The sequence below is a fragment of the Oncorhynchus mykiss genome, chromosome 8, assembly GCF_013265735.2.
Source record: "Oncorhynchus mykiss isolate Arlee chromosome 8, USDA_OmykA_1.1, whole genome shotgun sequence".
In the NCBI taxonomy this organism is placed as follows: Eukaryota; Metazoa; Chordata; class Actinopteri; order Salmoniformes; family Salmonidae; genus Oncorhynchus; species Oncorhynchus mykiss.
The window spans coordinates 25,503,810-25,525,483 of NC_048572.1; the positions used below are offsets into that span (position 1 = coordinate 25,503,810).

Below are 21,674 nucleotides of genomic sequence, written 5' to 3' on the forward strand. Positions count from 1 at the left end.
GTGAGTTTATGGGTTTGTGTGCGTGTGTTTGTGTGTAAATGTGTGTGTAGGGGTTGGATGTGTGGATAGTTAGTGCAAATAATCTCTGAGGTGCAGGTCTGTGCAGGGAGACAGCCAGAGTTAGCAGTATAGCATTCTGATGGCCTGGTGGTAGAAGCTGTCTCGGAGCCTGGTGGTCCGAGACCCAATGCTCTGATACAGCTTGCCAAAAGGTAACAGAGTGAACAGTCTGTGGCTCGGGTGACTGGAGGGGCAGGGAGCTCGCCCCCAGGGATGTATTGGGCCGCCCGCACCACCACTCTGTAGAGCCTTCCAGTTGAGGCCGGTGCGGTTGCCATACCAAGCGGTGAGGCAGCCAGTCAAGATGCTTTCGATAGTGCAGCTGTAGAACGTATTGAGGATCTGAGGGCCCATGCCAAATCTTTTCAGCTTCCTGAGGGGGAAGAGCCATTGTCGTGCCCTCTTCACCACTGTGTTGGTGTGTTTTGACCATGACAGATTCTTAGTGATGTGGACACAGAGAAACTTGAAGCTCTTGAACCGCTCCACTACAGCCCCATCAATGTGAATGTGAGGGTGCTTGTCCTTCCGTTCCCTGTAGTCCACGATCAGCTCCTTTGTCTTATTGACGTTGAGGAAGAGGTTGTTGTTCTGGCACCACACTGCCAGGTCTCTGTTCTCCTCCCTATAGACTGTCTCATCATTGTTGTACCAGGCAGTGATGCAGCCGGTCAAGATGCTCTCGACTGTGCAGCTGTAGAACTTCTTGAGGATTCGAGGTCCCATGCCGAATTTCTTCAGCGGTGTTGAGAATTAGCATGGCATAGGTGTAGTTGCCGAACCTCACCACCTGGATTCTGCCTGTCAGTTGTTCAGATTTGATCCCTTCCAACTAGATTTTTTGGATGAAACAAATTAACAGAATACCCTTTATTATCAACATTTTTATTGTTGCCTTTGTGTTTCTTTTACACATAAACTGGGAACAGTATCAATGGAATAACGGAATAAAAAACAGGTCCTGGCCCTGCCGATATGAGTTGTTTTGGAGTAAGTAGGGCTAAAATAACAAGTGGAGTCCAGGGTGTTTACACGTTTATACTTATTTCCAGCGTTCGATGTAAAAGTGGCGGAAGATTTATTGACGTCCAGGGGTGGCAGTATAACGTTTATTTCCACACAACCTAGATAGCGTAAATAAGAAGGTTTTCTGACTGCGCATGCTCAAGAGAGGGCGGTTAAATTCAAAACCAACAACAGCTTTGACGCTTAATAGCTGGCATCTAAAATTGTACTTGAACAACTAGTAGCTACACGGTACAGTAGTTTTTTGGCAAATTAACAACGTATTATCTTTGCAATGTTTTAACATTAATGTGTTCAAGTAGACTAGATGGCTAAGTTAACTAGCTAACATTAGCGCTTGATTTGTGACACATCTAACGTTGACGCTTCTTGCTAACGTTAGCTAGCTAACCAGCTAGTTCGCTAGCAAAGTATTTTAATAATTGTCATTCAGTGTATTAGCAAACGTGGCTAGTTAAGTAGATTTGTGTATTTTTCTCAGTTATCAATGTGAACGACGATTGCTAGCTAGCCAGTTGACGTGTTTATGTCAATGTATTTATTTCATAACTGTCGGCGAAGATGGAGCCGCCTGATGCTGCATCAAGGACGGAGTGAGTGATATGTTTGTTGATAGCCCAATTGTAGTTCACTAACTTTCCAATTTTATTAAGCCATGAAGTTATCCCTGGCCATGACCTCACTCTCCGAAGGGGTATCAGGGGGGTGGGATATGCTAAATGTATTTATAAAAATTATATTTTAATTCACACGTTTAATAATACACACGTTTACATGTGTGAAATAGGACAAATGTAATTATTGTTACGTGTCTCGTGTATTTCAAGTATAGCGTTAATATTACTAGGTACGTTAACTGCTTGGGTTTGTTTTCTAAATTGCAACAGTGATCATGTTGGATCCTCCAAACGGCGTATTTCTTCGGTTAGTACAACAGTTGTTCATACAACTATTTAGTTTGAGAATGTTTTGTCAACCATTTTTAACAGCACGTCTCTGAATTAATATTGTATCCACATCTAATTAGATCCTGAAAGTTCCACGGACATCTATCAAATTCACTGGCCCAGAGCTAGAGGAGAGTCGGGTAAAGACTAAATAGATAGCAGTTGGGGAAATTGTGAATGTCTCTGTCATTTTACTCAATGCATTATTGTCTTCACAAGGTGGAGGTGGTCAAGCCAGTAGAGAAGAGGATCTCCAGAAGAGTCAGTTTTGCCACTTCCAATGATGTTCTACTGTTTTCAAAGTAAAACGTTTTCGCTGTGCCACATTTGGAATTTAAACTACAATACCATGAAAATAAGAAACACTTATAAAACAATGTTATTACCTTTTCGTTATCAGAGATGTGAAGAATGGCTCCCCTGTCCGGAGTCCTCTAAAAAACCTCACAACTAGTAAGTAAGCCTACTGTATGCTTGAGACATTTCTTGTTTTCTTCTCAATGTAGAGCAGCATATGATGCTTCACAATACTGTGTATTTAAGTGAGGAGGCTCATGCAAATGTTTGTTTCACATTGGCTGAATTGTTTTACGTGACTGGTTTTGCAATTGCTAAACAGTGAAAATGTGACTTAACTCGGGCAGTTGGGTTTGTTTTACTTTCAATTTATCCAACCTTTCAAAAAATGTTTTTCCATGTAACGTATTTACAACTGAAATGCAATTTGATTTAACAGCGGCAGAAAACATAAGCATTCATACGGGTTCCATTGATGGTTCTCAACCAATCACAGGTATGCATAAAATCTAATTATTAAGTAGATTTTTTGCATTCTCACTAGGTACTGTATAAATCACTCAGTGACCACCAAGATGCCTTTAACTGTTATGCACCTTCATTTGTAAATGTAGGCATGGAAACCTTGTTGAATGCTCCCCTCCATGTTTCACAACAAATAAATAAGGTAAACTATGACTGAGAAATGTGACTCTTTAAATTAGACTTTCAATTGGCGTAGCTACATTCTTCCCATGTTTATATAGGTACATAGAAATTCATAACAATAAAATATAATACGAATAGTATTTTAACTATTGCCAAAAACCAAGATACATTGACAATTCTTTCATTGACCATGCCAGTGCGCTTCTTACCTGTGTTAATTGCTGTTGCTGTGTACTTACCTATTCATGAGACGCTAAAGTCATTGTTTCTCCTAATAGGAAAATGTAATGTTCAACCAGGATGATTATGGGGAGAAAACAATGATGTTCACAGGAGAGGACACAGCATTTATGGATATGACTCACAGTCACACAATACTCATCGCCAATGATTCAGAATCATCAGTTGTTCTGCCAAATGAAATCAATGTGACTACACCTACCTGTGGAAACATGGATTTTACTTTTTCAATGGAGAAAGGTAAAACTGGGTGTTTTCAGGACTCAACAGAGAATTATGTCCCCTTTAAAAACCCTTCCACCTTAGCCAGAGGTATAGATCCAGAGTTTGAACATTTCCTTGCCAGTATAACGAAGTCAAGTGGCCCCATGTGTAATCCAATAGCTCCCAAATCCTCAACTACTGTGGCATTCCACAGAGCTGCATCCCCTCCAGAAAAAACGAACAACAGACGTTTCCTTGCTGCGCTCAATGCCCGCAGGTCAGGAGTTGATCAAGAGAATCAGCTCCCAGCTTTGTCAGCAACGGGGGGAGACGGTACAGTGGGCTCAATTATCCCTAAAAGGCAAGGGCCTCAGTTCATGAATACATCTACGATGCAAACTGAACAAGATCAAATGGATCTGACAAAAAGCCATACCACTTTGATAGATGGCAAAGGAGTTTTTCAGTGTGTGCAAACTGTAAGCTCTGAAGAGCAACGGCTTAGGGGAAGCACTTTCAGCCAGGTAACTGTCTCTACTGATCCAGATGAAATGGAGTTGACCAGGAGCCAAACTGTTGCCATTGACTCCAAAGCCATTTGGATGTTTGGGCCAAATCCCTCTCAGAAAATTGATAGGAAAAGTGTGGTCTTCACATCAGATCCCAATAAATCCCAGATCTTCTCAGGTGATGACCATGGCATGGAAATAACTTCAGCTCTCAATGTACCTCTCCAGGAGAATGTGTGTGCTCTGACCAAGAAAGGTGAATCATCACCCTGGATGTTTCCCCCAGAAAACAGAATCCCCTCCGTTCAGCAAAATCAACAGACCTTTCATAGCACCTCTTATACATACTCAGATGACATGGAGATGACAAGATGTCAAACAGTTGCCATTGATTCCAAAAGTGTAGCCCTAACGGAAATTCCCTTACTAGGGAATTCAAGGAAGAGTTTGTCTTTTATGCCAGCCTCTCATAGAGGTGTGTTTTTTTCAGAAGATGGCAACGGTATGGATCTGACTGAGGCCCTCACTGGAAATATTGTGTCAAACAGCCATATAGCAATTAATAAGCCACTACAGAGCTTGTTCCCCACAACAGAGATGTCCTTTCACTCTGATCTGAGTACTAACATGGAGATGACTTCAGGACAGAGAAGTAATAAAGTATGGGAGCCTGCATCCTCTGATCCTGATGACATGGAAATCACAAAAAGCCTAACTGCTGTAATTGATTCCAAATATTGTGTGATGGAGAAGCCTTCTCTTAGCAAACCGAAGACCAAGTTTGACCTGGGTCTATCCTATGTGCCACCATCTATGGAATATGGCAATTTCTCAGACGATGCTAATAGTGTGAAGAGGGCGCTGGATCAGGTTAAAGGTTTTTCTGTAGCCATATCGGATCCTGATGACATGGAAATAACTAAAAGTCAAACTGTTGCCATCGACACCAAAAGCCTCAATGTGGTCAATCGCACGCAAAACACAAGGAAAAGTATATCCTTCATGTCAGCTTCCAACAGACCCAGTCATATGTCAGAGGATGACTGTGGTATGGACATGACCAAATCTCTCACTGTGTCTATAGATCACAGAAATGGACTGAACGTGACAGATGAGACCACTGGCAGATTGTTCCCCATATCAAAACACCAAAAGGAAACATTTGAGAAGAGCCTGATTAGAGCAGAGCTTAGTACAGATGACATGGAAATCACAAGGAGCCAAACAGGGGTTATTGACACCAGAGGTTTTGGTGGTGTAACTCCTTCACTCCAAGGTGGTAGAGGAAGATTTGTCGGCTTTTTGGATTCAAATAAAACTCTTATTGGGGAGGACAACAATTGTATGGAGATGACTCAAGCTCTCACTGCACAGATATTAACAAATGTGTCACATTCTGCCCATGGGGGTGAGACCTTAGCTAGGATGTCCACAATCTCAAAGACAAATTTCACTGGAGCAAAGGGCAATCATTTCGTGGAAGTGGGTCACAAACCTGATCAACGTTGGGCATCAGATTCAGATGACATGGATATGACGAGAAGTCAGACCGCTGTAATTGAGTCTGAAAACATCAAGATGGGGAATCGTGACCCTTTCGGGGGAAGGCAACGTTTATCCAGTGTGAGTAAGACCCTGCAGATGGTTCCTCCGGCAGAGCAGAGTGCACATGGTGAGATTACGTTTCAGTTAGGTGTTGAAAGCCTCTGCAGTGAAAAGGCACCTACATCTTCTGACTCTGATGAAATGGAACTGACAAGGAGCCAGACTGTTGCAATTGAATCCAAAGTTATTAACATGATGTTTTCCCCTGAAACAAATCCACCTTTAGGGAATGTGTCAATTAGTCAGGCAAATTATATGGAAGTGAAACGAGTAGCAGAAGCGACACGTTGCAGAAATAATCCTGTAGCTGTACCCTCTAACCTGGAGGAGAAGAAAATGGCCAGAGATGAAACTGAAATGTTTTCTGAGGATCATGAAATGGAGATGACCAAGGCTGTCACAACGCAAATTGAACATGCACCTACCAATGTGAAGGGCCCTTCATCCACCACAAATGCAATTTCCTTGTGTCTACCGGAGGGTCACCCTAGAGAAATCCCCACTAACCTTACAGAACACTTTGACCTAAAGGGATTGGCAGACCGAAATGATCCTGATCTGAAAGATGAAGACTGCTCCTTTATTCCTAACAATCCAGAAAGCTCTCCCATTGCCTCTTCAGTCTCAACAGAAGATAATGTACCTTTGAAGAAAGCAAAGACCAGGCGAATGAGTTTGGCAGATCTGCAGTTGAAACTTAATCATATGAGCCGCATGATAAATGAATCCACTGAAGTGATGGGTAGCTGCACTGCACCTTTATCTCACCTGATGAGGACCTCTGACCAACACAGTGTAGAGACAGAATCATTCTCAACTGTAGACTATGGGTCTAAAACCATGGGATTAATGACTGAGAGACCAACAAGTGTCAACTTGGAAGACCATATTATTCACAATGACAAACCTAATATGACTGCTCCTTTAAACTTGAAAAGTAAATGCCTGTCATTTGGTGGTTTCCTGCCCAAACTCCCACAAATAGCCAAACCCTCTGAATCAAACCAGTCCAATAACGTGACAGATTTTGGGAAACTTCTGAAGAAGAATAGCTTGGGTGGCACTCATGAACTGAGGAGCAACACCTCGATGGAGAACATTGACGATGAAGTGCTTCCAGACATTAGCAGTGAAGAGGACTTATCAGAAACTATGGGCACCAAGTCACCTCAGAGGGTCGACGACAAAGGAAATCTTTTCTTAGGCAAGGTGGTCAAGGATGTTGTGGAGCATGAGGTCTTTAAAGAGCCGGTCCTAACTGTTACCCAATGTCAGAAGAGGCCCCTACCAGAAGAGGGCCATGATGACTCCATGGATGAGGTAAAGAGGAATAAGCCATCAACAGAAAACATCAGAGAAATGGTAAATACTGTTTTTCATTTAATCAGTTCACATTTATTTTGTTAAATGTATTCAATACGAGTTAATACATTTGTATTTTTTCACATTTTATCTTGACAGATCCCCCACACACCAGTAGTTCAGTGGGACATTAACTTTACAGCTGCAGCTGATGGCTCCAGCAGCAACTCCAACCTCCGATGTGAGGGCACATTTGAGTCGTCAAGTGAGTTTTGAGGCGCTTTTACTGCTCATTTCGACTGTCTCATTCAAACATTCATCATCACCTTGGCTGTCTTGATCCCTTTTAAAGTGCATTGTCTAGGTTAGGTAGGCAATACTAACTTGATGCCATTTTGCAGCTTACAGACAAAGCCAATTCGAGTCCCTGCTTGACAACACCGGGGACTACACATCTGATGTACTGAAGGTATGTCAACAACTCCCTTTTATATTGACTTTTCCTGATACCATTTCCGATATACTGTGTTTTCACTGCTCTTTCACATTTAATTTCAGAAACTCCAAGATGGCAGCATTACAGTGGCTGAGTTCCTGAAACTCTTCAGCATCGACTTTGTCATCCATAAACCTCGACAGAGTATTCTGCCTGCGAGAGTAAATCCTAAACCTTTGTCTTTAGAATTTAATTTTGACACACACACAAAAAATACTAACTTTTGAGGAATTATTACAAAGAATAATACTTACTGACGCTCACAATAAACATAGGTGCTAAATACAGATTTTCATCTCCTTATAGATTGTGTCGGATCTCGATCGCAAAACAGAGGACTTGTTAATCGAGAAACATATCAACCGTCCCAAACAGAGGGTGTATGAGACAGACTGCCAGATACTCACAGAAATGGTGGAGGGGTATGTTTAATTATGCATGTCATTGTGACGCTTTACATGGCATTTTATTTACCGTAAGATGAAGTAAAAAAAAAAACAATGCTCAAATCTGTAACCTGCTTAGTAAATAACAAGCCATGTGTGTTCATCCATTTGGTGTACTTTCTGATTTCAGGTTGAAAGCACGTCTGAGAGACCAAGACAGTCTTCTGCAAAGTGTTAATGGAACACTTTGGGAGGCGGCGAAGGGCTTTTCAGATGAAGAGGTATTTAATTTATTGATTTCCCTCTTGCTATTACTAGTCAGTTTGATCCAATTTGGACCACCCCTCTTGATGTTGTGGCTTATTTTCCCCAGTTGCTGCTTGTTGGTTCAAAGTTGAAAGAGAGGAGAACATTCTTCAGAAAGAGAAGCAAAGTGCGATCTCATGAAATGAAAGCAGTTTTGTACTCTGACCTTGTGCACACAACTCGGGTAAGACCCCTGATGAGAACAAAAATCCCTTTGCTTTGTTGCTTGTAACCTTTGACTGAAAAATACTTATGCTTTCCACATTTGTGTGTGTGTGAAATTCAGCTAATAAACTGTTTCATTGGCCTCCCGGGTTGAGGGCGCTGCACTGCAGCGTCAGCTGTGCCACCAGAGACCCTGGGTTCGCGCCCAGGCTCTGTCGCAACCGGGGGGTCCTAGGGCGACGCACAATTGGCCTAGCGTCGTCCGGGTTAGGGAGGGCTTGGCCGGTAGGGATATCCTTGTCTCATCGCGCACCAGCGACTCCTGTGGCGGGCCGGGCGCAGTGCATGCAAACCAAGGTCGCAAGGTGCACAGTGTTTCCTACGACACATTGGTGCGGCTGGCTTCCGGGTTGGATGCGCGCTGTGTTAAGAAGCAGTGTGGTTGGGTTGTGTATCAGAGGACGCATGACTTTCGACCTTCGTCTCTCCCGAGCCCGTACGGGAGTTGTAGCAATGAGACGAGATAGAAGCTACTAACAATTGGATACCACGAAAAAGAGGGTAAAAAAAAAAACTGTTTCGTTGATGTCCCATTACATCTTCACAGGAGGCACAACATAACTTGAGAGGAAATATTGAGAAGACCGATCAGTGTCTGAGAGACCTTGATGAATGTCTACATGACCTGGAAGCTGGTATATTGGATTTGAGTTCATCTCCTTTTGAGCCTTTCATATTCTCTTCTGTAATTAAATTTGAACCAAGGGACTTAATATCATTTTTCACAATGCATGCTTGTCATCCTGTTAAGATAATTGAGGTATTAGTGGTGGTAATTGATTTTGAATTTGAGGTTTTGTCATGCTTTCTGCCACAGAACTTACAGCTGTGGAGGGCACAGGGGTAGAGGACTGTGAGCCAACCTTGAAAGCAAGGCAGCAAGGTAACGTATGACGCCACAATCTTTTTTAAATGAAATGTTTCATTTTTAATCAATGGTGTGCTTGGTATTTGACATTTTAATGTTGAATTACGTTCTATCAGGCTTGGAGAAGGTCAACAAAGCAATTGCTGAAAGTGAAAGGTAAGTCTACATGGCTTGAATCATAATTTAGTGCAAATAAATTGGATTCTTCTTTGTCGTCGCCAGAGCTACGGTCTCTATTGAGATTTTAATTTGTATTACTTTACTGCCTTCCACTGGATGTGCCGAGAAATGGAAACCATTTGTTTTTCTCCACAGGCAAATGTGTGAATTGAAACTACAGAAGATAAACTCTGTGGACAAAGTGGACAGACTCCGAAAGGAAACTCTGGAACTTGAGAAACATATTGCCATGCTGGATAGGTCCGTTTCTCATTTTCCAGACATTTTTCCTCCCTGCCTATACACCTACTATTCCATTCAACTTTGAATGACACTTTTGGCCTCTTGGTTTCAGAGTGAATGAATGGAAGTTTGTGCAGAAAGATGACATGAAGACAGTCTACAGCTTTCTCTACGAGTCCTTGCTGTTGGAGGTGCAGTTTGAGAAACCTAACGGTATGATGTAGTGCTATATATTCCTTGATAGTATAACTTTCCTTGCACCAAAAGTGCTAGTATGTTTATAGTAGTTTTGCTCTGCAGTTTTTTTTTCGAAGGGTTGCTTTAAGACAAATGTCAATTTTTTTGTAATGCTTTGCTCTTTTATTTAGGAGAGGTCTGTGAACAGACTGAGCGTAACATCATGGACATCACATTTCAACGCCAAATGGATGGTGGGAGAAATTAAGCTTGGACACTAATGTAGAATATTTTCTTGGTTCTCGCCACAAACTCTTGCCTTTCCAACTCACCTTTTCTTTCTTACAGATGAAAAGTCACCGTGCTACTCTCGGCTTGTACACAATCTGCTATGCCAGTACATAGGCAGTGAAACCACTTGGTTCAAGAAGTACCCCACCAGTCGATACATTCCCGTGGTAAGTGTGAGGCTTGGTTTAAAGGGACGATCCACATGACGTGAAGTCCAGAAAAGGGGTTGGTGTTTTATTGCATTGCATGTCCACAGAGGTTCCGTTTTGGCTGTATAATATCTGGTTCTCGCTCTCCAGCTGCTGCATGATGTGGGTCTGGTGGTAAGCCGCTGTCGCCTCCTGGGAGAAGAGATCCACCTGATGAAGAAGTGGGGCGCTCTGAGGCTGGACATCCTGGACATCAGCTGTGTGGACACACAGTAAGATCAAGCACCATAGAAATACAACTCCAAGACTGGACAGATTCCCCATCAGACCACCAGAGAATATTGACTTAAATGTTTCTAGGGAATTTTATAGATGTAGTTCCATATAATAGCTTTCTGAATGCAAAACTCATTATTGTTTTGTCCTCTTTATTTCAGAGTTCGAATCCTGTTCTCCAGTCTCAAGTCGTTTAGCAAGTTTGAGATGACAGTAGCCGTCACCTCCGCCTACCCCTTCGGTCTCTTTCATGTGCAAAACTTCCAAAATCACATTGGAAACGCAACGTAAGACTTAATATTTGTCTTCTGACACACGTTTTGTTTCTAGTTTTACTTGTACATTGTTGCAACAGTGCACCTTTAACAACTAACACTATAATACGTTTTTTTTTATATACAGAAAAGACCAGGTGGAAGACATTGTATCATCAGTCACACCAGCCAAGAACTACTTGACCAAGATTGTCAAGAGGATCCATGAAAGTCTGCTGTGCTGAGACCAGTTCCAGTCAATGGCTATTCTATGTAGTGCAGGGCTGCCCAACCCTCTTCCTGGGGATCTACTGTCCTGTAGGTTCAGTCCAACCCTAATTTAACACACCTGATTCTACTAAGTAGCTGCTCAACAAGACCTTGACTAGCTGAATCAGATGTGCTAAATTAGGGTTGGACTGAACCTACAGGACAGTAGATCTCCAGGATGAGGGTTGGGCAGCCCTGATGTAGTGAATGAAAATGTGTGTATGTTTCAATTCCATTTGTAAATGTTCAATGCCACATTGTCTTGTTTTAATTTTACATGTTTTCTACCATAAATTTTGATAATTTGTATAATTTTTGTTCATACGGGATCAATAGTAATAGTTGGCCATTTCAAACATCTTTGATGTATTTCCTCTAGCAAAACTATGGCAAGAATTACAATAACTGAAAAAAGCTTGTCTGAATCATTATTAAAATGTAACTGCAACTTTTACCCATGTTTTCTCTGTATGATAACAATCACTGGTTTAACATAAAATTGTTAACCTGGCTCTTCAGTTTTCTCTGAACAAATGGGGGTTTCAGATCATATCTGGCTGTCATACAAATATATACAGTACCAGTCAAAAGTTTGGACATCTACTCTTTCATGGGTTTTTCTTTTTACTATGTTCTACATTGTAGAATAATAGTGAAGACAAACTATGAAATAATACAGGGAATCATGTAGTAACCTAAAAAAAGTGTTAAACAAATCAAAATATATTTCAGATTATTCCAAGTAGCCACCCTTTGACAGCCTTGCACACTGGCATTCAATCAGTTTCACCTGGAATGCTTTTCCAATAGTCTTGAAGGATTTCCCACATGCTGAGCACTTGTTGGCTGCTTTTCCTTCACTCTGCGGTCCACCTCATCCCAAACCATCTCAATTGGGTTGAGGTTGGGTGATTGTGGAGGCCAGGTCATCTGATGCAGCACTCATCACTCCTGTCATCAAGGCAAAAGGTGGCTAGTTTGAAGACTATAAAATGTTAACACTTTTTTGGTTACATGATTCCATATGTGTTATTTCATAGTTTTGATGTCTTCGTTTTTATTGTACAATGTAGAAAATAGTATAAAGAAGAACCCTTGAATGAATAGGTGTATCCAAACTTTTGACTGGTACTATTTATCATTTCATAGTATCAATCAACTTTCAGCCAATCGAAAACATGCCTACACTGGCGTGCCTGGGTGGGATTAATCGAACCCCCTCAGTGAAATTACTGGTATGCTCATATGGCTGCATCTCAATAGTCTACAGTGGCCTCCTCTCATTGTCTCCTCTGATTTGTAATGTGTCGTAATATTGTTTTTTTTTTTAAAAGGCTGTCCTGCTCCCCTCCTCTCTTCCTAAATTTCCCTCACAGTCCCGTTAGTTTGGCTGTTTAGCCTACCTAATAACTAATAATTAGTTATCTTAGTTTTAAGGGATCCTGAGTGGCGCAGCGGTCTAAGGCACTGCATCGCAGTGGTAGAAGCGTCACTACAGACCCAGGTTCGATCCCAGGATGTATCACAACTGGCCGTGAACAGGAGTCCCATAGGGCGGTGTACAATTGGCTCAGCGTCGTCTGGGTTAGTGGAGGGTTCAGCTGGGGTAGGCCGTCATTGTAAATAAGATTCCCAACCAATCAGAGTGCTTGAAAAGGCACATCTGGACACTGCACCCACCCACGCACACATCAGAGTGTTAGACACATTTCTGAGGACTGTTGTGGACAGTAACAAGAATACATGAATTGGGTGTGTGCATCGTAATGTAAGTTGGAGGTGAGTTTATTGGATTTATTTTTTACATGTGTAATAATGGGTAATTACCACAAATGACTTAGTAACTTTGATCAGTTTGCAACCATATGTTCTATTGTACCATTGTTACTATTATTTCATGGTGGAGTTGCCAATACTGATTGGCATATTGTTCATAGAATGTAGCCTTGTGCCCATTGCCATACGTGTCATTGTTTTATTGGTAACATAGTTTTCATATGTGCATGATACTGTAGTGCTTACCATAGTAGCCTTAGTTAATTAAAGCGGTTGTTGCGCTTCTCCCAGACTGGTCTTGGAGATCGCACATGCGCAGAGTAATTTGCGACCCTGTGGCTCAAGGGCAGATCAGATAAGAACTCAGCACAGCAGGCTCTCGCACCAGGCCGGAGAGAGAGGGTGCCATAAGCCTTTATTTTGTCAGTCTCGGTAATAGGTTTCTCTTTCTCTGACAAGAGGTTCATCTTTAGGTTATTGTTTATGCTACTAAGATTATAGCCCTGTTTATAGCTGTTATAATAGCGTAATATTATGGTTATTCATTCAAGGCTGATACTGTTATGTATCAGTAATTGTAATTGTCGAACCACAATTCATTCGGATTAACACAAATCCTATTCCACCAAGATTCACTCCCAGTCACGATTCACTCCCAGTCAAGATTCATGTGAACTGACCAAAAGTGTGTGTGCTAAGAGGAAAAGGAAAACAACCCTTAAAAGAGATGCATCAGCATTGTTCTTACCGCACATCCTGTGGAGGGTCAGAACCCAAATCACAGTCAACATAATTGCACAAGCCAGTGAGGGCATTCACAGCTGACTGCTCAGATGGGTGACGGCACACCAGCCAAACGTTTTTAGAAATAGCAAAAGCCTTGGTTATATAGTGCTTACTGACCACTACATTTAGCTTGCTTCCATATATTGATTTTTCAGATGCAGATCAAGGGAATGAAACGGGAGTGAGGAAGTACATGTTTTTCATTGGGATGCAACCCAACACTGTCCAATCCCAGCACTCGAGGGAAGGGTTAGCGTAATTACGTAGCCTGATAAACAAGTACGTTGACTAGCGAGCGGGAGATTTTAGTTCAAGCAATAAAAACTAGAGGTAAGTGGACGCTGTTATCTAACGTTTGGATAAATCCTATCCCATAACTTAAAGTTAACATGAGCTAGCTACTATTTTGAGTTAAACATTTGGATGTAAGCCAAGTCACTCACAGACATGCCAGATCATGTAATTCAGTAGCTCAGCTGAACGAATTAGCCTAATAATGCTAGGTAACGCTACCTTTCATGAATATCAGTCACATTCAAAGACTGTACAAGTCTCTAAACAATAAATACAACACTTACTAGTAGGTGAACTAGCTAGCTAAATCTTATTTCACTTAGTAAGTCAATAATTATTTGATTACTAGATGCATGAACAGGCTGGAACGGTCAACATCAACAACTTGACCAGCTAACGTTACTTACTGTACAGTAGTTGGTTGCAATTTCCGGTTGTGTAACTTCTGTTGATAGTTAGAATAATTTCTTATTCCCGATCGGGGAAAAAATCCTGTCGTGATCAAGTGTGTTTCAGTAACTAACACAATGGAACGTAATATTTGCCTCGCAGTTGTTTTCTCCTCCGTGAAAAATACTTTTACTTTTTTACTAGCTATAGAGTTATAACTCTTGCACCGTCAAAACGTTCTCCCATTTGAAAGACATACCTCACCTGTCCATAAATCAAGATGGCTGTGAGGAGCGAGGCCAGAGTGGAGGCAGAGGTAGAGGAGGAGGAGAGCTTTGGACCACAGCTACTGAGCAGACTTGAGGTAGGTGTTGGTGCATTAATTTTTTTATTTTGTTTAACCTTTATTTAACTAAGCAAGTCAGTTAAGAACAAATTCTTATTTACAATGACGGCCTACATTTGCAATGTTTCCTACACAGCAATGTGGCATCAGTGCCAGTGACATAAAGAAGCTGGAGGATGCAGGCTTCCACACCATTGAGGCAGTGGCCTATGCCCCCAAGAAGGAGCTGCTTAACATCAAGGGGATCAGTGAGGCCAAAGCAGACAAAGTTCTGGTTAGGTCACCTTCATTTTCCAATCTGAGTTTTTATTTTCTGCTCATTTTGGGTTGCCCACAGTTCACATTAGGTCTGATATTATGACTGTGGCTGATCTTCCTCTATGGTATTTTCTCAAGGCTGAAGCTGCCAAACTAGTGCCCATGGGCTTCACCACAGCAACAGAGTTCCACCAACGCCGAGCTGAAATCATCCAGATCTCCACTGGGTCCAAAGAGCTGGACAAGCTGCTACAGGGTGAGGCTGGGATCTATGCCAGTTACCTAGATTTTTAGAACTGTTGTCATGACTCGGGACATGATTTTTGAGTTGCCCAGATGTATTTTTTGTCATCGTGTGCGTGAAAAAGGCTTTTTCTCTCTCTCAGGTGGGATAGAGACAGGCTCCATCACAGAAATGTTTGGAGAGTTCCGGACAGGAAAAACACAGCTGTGCCACACCCTTGCAGTCACCTGCCAGGTACTTGTCATGATGCCATTTCTTCCCCCATACTAATAAAGGCAGACTTGGCTGTATACTCCTATCTCATACCAATCACATCTGCTCACAGAATATGACGATAGCACTCAGGACATTCCGTTTTTGATCTATTGTGCTTTTCCCCAACTCAGTTGCCCATTGACCAGGGTGGTGGAGAGGGAAAAGCCATGTACATTGATACAGAGGGGACCTTCAGACCAGAGAGGTTACTGGCTGTAGCAGAGCGGTGAGTTCTCATGGACCAACACAATAACAATGGAGTAACTACTGGGTTAAATGACACTGACAGAGATTGAAATTTGGAGCCACACTATTCCTCTACAGGAATAACGGGCATCAATGTCTGTCTGTTCAGAGAGTTACCATTGCAAATGCAGTACTTCCTTCAAAAAGCTGTATCACACCAGAAGATACTGTTGTCTTTTATTAGGTATGGACTTGTTGGGAGTGACGTTCTGGACAACGTAGCCTACGCTAGGGCCTTTAACACAGACCACCAGACCCAGCTTCTTTACCAAGCCTCAGCCATGATGGCAGAGTCCAGGTCAGGCCCATCTCCTTCCCTCTTCCTGAGGTTTCTGACCATTCAGATGTTTTTCCATTTCTCACATTACTTGCTTTCCTTCCATGTAAATACTGTTGTTTATGACATGAATTAGTGATCTGGAATAAGGGCAGTACCCTCAAAGAAATCCTAGTAAAGTACCCCTACCTCTAGTCTGCAGTGCTATAGGTCTCTAACCATATGGCCCCTTCTCTCTCAGGTATGCCCTGCTGATAGTGGACAGTGCCACAGCCCTCTACAGAACCGACTACTCCGGGAGGGGAGAGCTCGCTGCACGGCAAGGCCACCTGGGACGCTTCCTGAGAATGCTGCTAAGGCTAGCAGACGAGGTAAGTCCAGGGCTAGAATTACAGGGGTTTTGTCTGTTCGCTGAACTCCTTACCTATTGTGTTGGTCTAATACAATATGTTTATATCAGCAACGTTCTGAACCCTTCTCTGTACATCCATTTGATGTTTTTAGCGTTCATGGTATGGTCGTAACGCTAAAAACATTTTTTGACTCTCGCCTTGTCACAGTTTGGCGTTGCTGTGGTGATAACCAATCAGGTGGTGGCCCAGGTAGACGGTGCCGCCATGTTCTCAGCAGACCCTAAAAAACCTATCGGGGGCAACATCATGGCACATGCCTCCACTACCCGGTGAGTGGCTCCATTGACTCTCTTGTATTACTACTTGTACTCTTGTTCACATTTTCATGGTTTCAAACATAGCATGCCAGTCGTTAAGCCACTGGGTTCTAAAAGAATACAGCTAGCTATCAAGCTAAAACCGCTCCTTGTTTTCAGACTGTACTTGAGGAAAGGCCGCGGCGAAACGAGGATCTGCAAAATTTACGACTCGCCCTGCCTCCCTGAGTCTGAAGCCATGTTTGCCATCAACGCAGATGGGGTGGGTGACGCCAAGGACTGAGCTCAGATGGCACCATACCAGGGAGTGAGAGCATGGCTGTATGTCATGTGGCTATGCCCCTCACTCGCTACCATAGACTTGCACAATGACAGCTCTTGTGTTTGTGTGTACACACTTCCCAGAGGTAAGAGCTAAGAAAATGACTAATAGGGAGATGCTGGCCATAACTGTTGTGTTGATATGATTTTGGACTGTCCCATTGCTGAGGGAAGAATGCATTCCTACAGTACAAGAGGGTACTGTGCATAGAGAATGTTGCCTATTGCCCTAAGGAGCACAGTGATTTGCCCATGCTTAGGCTTACACTGGATACTCATTTTGTATTATACAGTATATGGGCCTATAGCAGCTTTGAGAATCAGAGGGAGCTCAACTTCACAGAAATGTGACATTTTTCACCAACCCAATGGACTTGTGAAATAATATTTCAAATCTAACTCCACTGGTAGACGTGGACATATTTAGATGTATGTTTGTGGTATTGTTTTGTTTGATTTTGTTTTTCGCGGGTGTCTGATATTTCTACCAGTGTTTTTCATTTAAACCATCTTTGGATTTGACATTCAACTACATCAATAGATCAAATCTATTTATTTGTCAAACATCTGCCCTTAATAGAATAAACATCAGTACATGCCCCCTTACTAACAAGGTTTGACACCCTTAGCGACTACATTTTCTCTATTTGTTTGTACGTTCAAGAACCATAGTTTCTGTATAAGACATGTTGTATTAAAATTGTTTTATCATTAGATCTGACTATATAAGTTATTTTAACTCTGTTTACATGATTCCACCAATTGACATGACATCCATTTGAAAGGACTGTGTATTAGAATGTTAAAGTAATATTTCTGTATCACAAAAAGACATCTCAGCGGTATTGACACCAATTGAGCTGTCATGGGACTGCAATTATAATAGCTTAAACCATATTGAACCATGTCACAGTGACGTGATATGAAGTGGCTTCTGAAATTGACACCTGTAATAAAGAGGAGCAAAAATAAATAATTCAAATACTGAGCTATATTGTTTACTAAGAAATTGGGGGAAATTATATTTTGTATTAATACAATTGCGCAGAGAAATTTTGGGGTCAAATTTAATACCTCACCTTGCGACGATTAAAAAAAATATATATATTTATTCTGCTTATGCATCCTTATTTCGACACAAAACCCACCACTGGTGTGCGTGGCCAAAGAGATCTATTTTCATGTCATCTGTCCAAAGCACCTGTTCCAATTTAAGGGCCAATTCCGTTTAGCAGATTCCAGGCGTTTACATTTGTTGGATGACATGAAAATCTATCTCTTTGGCCACACACACCAGTGGAGGGTTTGTCATCAAAATAAGGGTGCATAAACAGAAAAGAAACGCATACCTACTGTAAAATATAGTGGTGGAACTTTGTTATGGGGCTATTTGGCTTCCACTGGTCCTGGGACCCTTGTTAAGGTCAATGATGTCATGAACTTTACCCAGGACCAGGACATTTTAGCCAAGAACCTGGTTGTCTCTGCCAAGAGGCTGAAAGTTGACCGCAAGTGGATCTTCCAGCAAGACAATGACCCCAAGCACACTTCAAAATCCAAAAGAAATGGTTAGTTGACCACCAAATCAACATTTTGCCATGGCCATCTGTCTTTAGACTTGAATCCCATTGAAAACCTGTGGTTTGAATTGAGAGGGCAGTCCATAAGTGCAGACGAAGGATATCAAGGATCTGGAAATATTCTGTATGGAGGAATGGTCTAAGACCCGAGTGGTGCAGTGGCACTGCATCTCAGTGCTAGAGGCGTCACTACAGACACCCTGGTTCGATTCCAGGCTGTATCACAACCGGCTGCTTTCCTCTCCAGACAGCCAAAGCAGTCTTCCTCTCCAGACAGCCAATAGTGGAAACCGAGACACGTTTTAGTTAGCATAGGATTGGGTGCACACTAAAGTCTTTTAAATGAACCCCCGAGTCGCTATGCATTGATACTTATAAAATGTAAATTCTTAGACTCTTACCATGTACATATGTTTGTCTTCTGTTTTATTTGTTTGCTAATCAATAATTGTTTAATAAAATATCTAATAAAACCACAGACAAAAACATTTTAAAGTAGGAAAGCATAGCAAGACAGAGGTTAATTTTAAAAAACTTGTCTGCTGCAACTCTGTGGAGGAATTCCTGTACTTGGTAACAAGTCAGCCCCATGTCCCAACAGACTCCCATAGTTGAGGTGATTCCATTGATTCATTTGTTGCGTGAAATGAAAGGGTTCTAGAAAAACATGTTTTTCAATGTCCATTAATATTGCTCTGCAGTCTGCACAGAATGACAAGTTTACAGACAGTTTGTTTAATCTGTCTGTCATTTTCTCTGTAGCACAGCCTTGAGGATATTATAGATAGTATCTGTGTTGGTGATGCCTTCTCAATGCAGGAAATTGCTGATTTTAGTCAGTACACACACAACTCACCCAGCTGCATCAACTGAAGCATCCCCAAACCACAGAACATTATTTAGCCACACAGAGAGACAGCAAAACGTCCAACACCTGGGAAGCTAGGAGCCAGAGAGACCTGGGGAACAACTTGTGAGTAATTTGTGTCATTTACTGCTTTTTAAAAGAAGCTCAGAATCTACAGAAAATGTGTAGTGTAAAAAAAATGTGTAGTGTAAAAACAAATTCCTTAGTGTTACTTCATGGACCCTAACTATGCTTTCTCCATTTACTGAATTTCTGTATGAATTTACAACAAATACCCAAACACCACAGTGTTGGTTTATAAATGTAAAACCTTTGGCTGCCATGGATTTACATTGTGCAAATGTATAGTACTAATGCCATGTGTTCTCAGGCAAATAATAACGAGATCATTGCATTTCCAGTTGGGAGTACCACGTGGACGAGCCTCCCCGGGTGGTTCTGGACAAGCTGGAGAAGGTGGGCTTCTCTGTGGTGACCATGACAGGCGTGGGGTAAACAATGGTTTGGTGTCTGAACAGGGACACCATCATGTGAAAGTTGTTACTAACCACTTGGTCTCGCTGCAACAATGCATGAGTGTTTTCACCAGTCAATTAGACCTGAACTACTGCATTCACTGTGTGTTTGTTGATTGGAGGGGTGTCTCAATCAATCAATCAAATTTATTTTATATAGCCCTTCGTACATCAGCTGATATCTCAAAGTGCTGTACAGAAACCCAGCCTAAAACCCCAAACAGCAAGCAATGCAGGTGAAGAAGCACGGTGGCTAGGAAAAACTCCCTAGAAAGGCCAAAACCTAGGAAGAAACCTAGAAAGGAACCAGGCTATGTGGGGTGGCCAGTCCTCTTCTGGCTGTGCCGGGTGGAGATTATAACAAAACATGGTCAAGATGTTCAAATGTTCATAAATGACCAGCATGGTCGAATAATAATAAGGCAGAATAGTTGAAACTGGAGCAGCAGCACAGTCAGGTGGACTGGGGACAGCAAGGAGTCATCATGTCAGGTATTCCTGGGGCATTAGAGAGAGCATATGTGGGATGGCCAGTCCTCTTCTGGCTGTGCCGGGTGGAGATTATAACAGAACATGGCCAAGATGTTCAAATGTTCATAAATGATCAGCATGGTCGAATAATAATAAGGCAGAACAGTTGAACAGTTGTCTATGGTCAGTGATAACTTGGGTAAGGATACACTGATGTTTTTTCCCTAGAACATATGTCGGTGTAATTTAATTGTTGATTATATAATATGACGTGGCTACAGTATTTGATGTGCCTACAGTACTGATGTCATAGTGTATTTACAGTAAAATATCATTTGGAGACATTCAAACAAATTGCACTTTGATGAAGCTACATTCACTACTGTACTACTGTGTTACTAAATTGTTGCTTGAGACAAATCCTATAGTATGTTGCACATTTGGTATCATGTATTTTTTGAGGCCTCAATAAATCATAAAATAAAAATAGCCCAGTTGTGTTTTTGTGTTATGTTTTCTCATCAAATGCTATTTATTTATGACGGCAATGTTCCAATCTACTGTATTCCTCTTGCAAACGTGTGGCCTGATTGGTGGAGTGCTACAGAGATGGTTGTCCTTCTAGAAGATTCTCCCATCTCCACAGAGGAACTCTAGAGCTCTGTCAGAGTGACCATCGGGTTCTTGGTCACCTCCCTGACCAAGGCCCTTCTCCCCCGATTGCTCAGTTTGGCTGGTCGGCCAGCTCTAGGAAGATTCTTGGTGGTTCCAAACTTCTTCCATTTAAGAATAATGGAGGCAACTGTGTTCTTGCGGACCTTCAATACTGCAGATATTTTTTGGTACCCTTCCCCAGATCTGTGCCTCTACACAATTTGCAAACATTTAGAAAAAACTGTTTTTACTTCGTCATTATGGGCTATTGTGTGTAGATTGGAGGGGAAAAACAATTGAATCAATTTTAGAATAAGGCTGAAACGTAACAACATTTGGAAAAAGTCAAGGGGTCTGAATACTTTTCGAATGCACTGTAATTTGTAGTCAGCAATAGGGGAGTGATGGCTTCCTACAAGAGCACAAAATGTGTACAACTCTAGATATCTTTGAAAAGCGAGTCAGGTAAAGAGCTGTTTTTGGTCTTAAAGGAGCACTGTTTTATTTTTAGGCTTGAATAAGCTAAGTAGCCAATATGCAGAGGGTAGCATAATTTGTCTGGTTCTGATAATGGTATGGGAATAATAATGCATTTTATTTTGTAAAGTGGTTTCTTGCATCACAAAAGCATGTTCAGTCACCTCCTTATCTGGAGAACAAGTGGATTAACAGATTAATGTCAAGCCCTGCATGTTTTTTCAAACTTCTCATGGAATGTAGGCCTACATTGAACACCACACATTGGCTGCTACTGTAGGCTGAATGATAGAACAGCTATTTCCATG

The 21,674-nt window shown here is 41.8% G+C and overlaps 2 protein-coding genes across 3 annotated transcripts; both read left to right on the plus strand.

Annotated features, from left to right (window-relative positions):
- Positions 1–1,203: 1,203 nt before the first annotated feature.
- Positions 1,204–11,393, plus strand: knl1 (kinetochore scaffold 1). The gene is made up of 25 exons (XM_021612117.2): positions 1,204–1,317; positions 1,648–1,679; positions 1,974–2,010; positions 2,114–2,173; positions 2,253–2,335; positions 2,434–2,486; positions 2,770–2,826; positions 2,945–2,997; positions 3,257–6,898; positions 6,998–7,103; positions 7,240–7,307; positions 7,397–7,495; positions 7,641–7,756; positions 7,911–8,001; positions 8,094–8,210; positions 8,799–8,886; positions 9,069–9,134; positions 9,236–9,275; positions 9,435–9,539; positions 9,634–9,734; positions 9,890–9,952; positions 10,047–10,156; positions 10,289–10,410; positions 10,576–10,701; positions 10,817–11,393. Exons 2-25 carry the CDS (start codon positions 1,648–1,650, stop codon positions 10,911–10,913), a joined length of 5,532 nt encoding a protein of 1,843 aa, XP_021467792.2. The 5' UTR covers positions 1,204–1,317; the 3' UTR covers positions 10,914–11,393.
- Positions 11,394–13,677: 2,284 nt separating this feature from the next.
- On the plus strand, positions 13,678–17,515 carry LOC110529684 (DNA repair protein RAD51 homolog A). 2 transcript variants are annotated; one of them, XM_021612119.2, is made up of 10 exons: positions 13,678–13,830; positions 14,389–14,548; positions 14,667–14,804; positions 14,927–15,044; positions 15,175–15,266; positions 15,419–15,513; positions 15,718–15,831; positions 16,052–16,181; positions 16,371–16,492; positions 16,640–17,515. In XM_021612119.2, the coding sequence occupies exons 2-10, from the start codon at positions 14,465–14,467 to the stop codon at positions 16,761–16,763; spliced, it is 1,017 nt and encodes a 338-aa protein (XP_021467794.1). In that variant the 5' UTR covers positions 13,678–13,830; positions 14,389–14,464; the 3' UTR covers positions 16,764–17,515. The 2 variants fall into 2 exon arrangements, with proteins under 2 accessions (XP_021467794.1, XP_021467795.1); XM_021612120.2 differs by having other exon boundaries at positions 13,695–13,830; positions 14,438–14,548.
- Positions 17,516–21,674: the final 4,159 nt, after the last annotated feature.

Bases quoted from the DNA above. Each gene is read 5' to 3' on its own strand.
- knl1 (XM_021612117.2), top strand. From the start codon at position 1,648: ATGGAGCCGCCTGATGCTGCATCAAGGACGGA. The intron at 2,998-3,256 runs GTAAACTATGAC...TTCTCCTAATAG, and splicing joins TTTCACAACAAATAAATAAG to GAAAATGTAATGTTCAACCA. The intron at 7,757-7,910 runs GTATGTTTAATT...TTCTGATTTCAG, and splicing joins CTCACAGAAATGGTGGAGGG to GTTGAAAGCACGTCTGAGAG.
- LOC110529684 (XM_021612119.2), top strand. From the start codon at position 14,465: ATGGCTGTGAGGAGCGAGGCCAGAGTGGAGGCAGAGGTAGAGGAGGAG. The intron at 14,549-14,666 runs GTAGGTGTTGGT...TTTCCTACACAG, and splicing joins AGCTACTGAGCAGACTTGAG to CAATGTGGCATCAGTGCCAG. The intron at 15,267-15,418 runs GTACTTGTCATG...TCCCCAACTCAG, and splicing joins CCCTTGCAGTCACCTGCCAG to TTGCCCATTGACCAGGGTGG.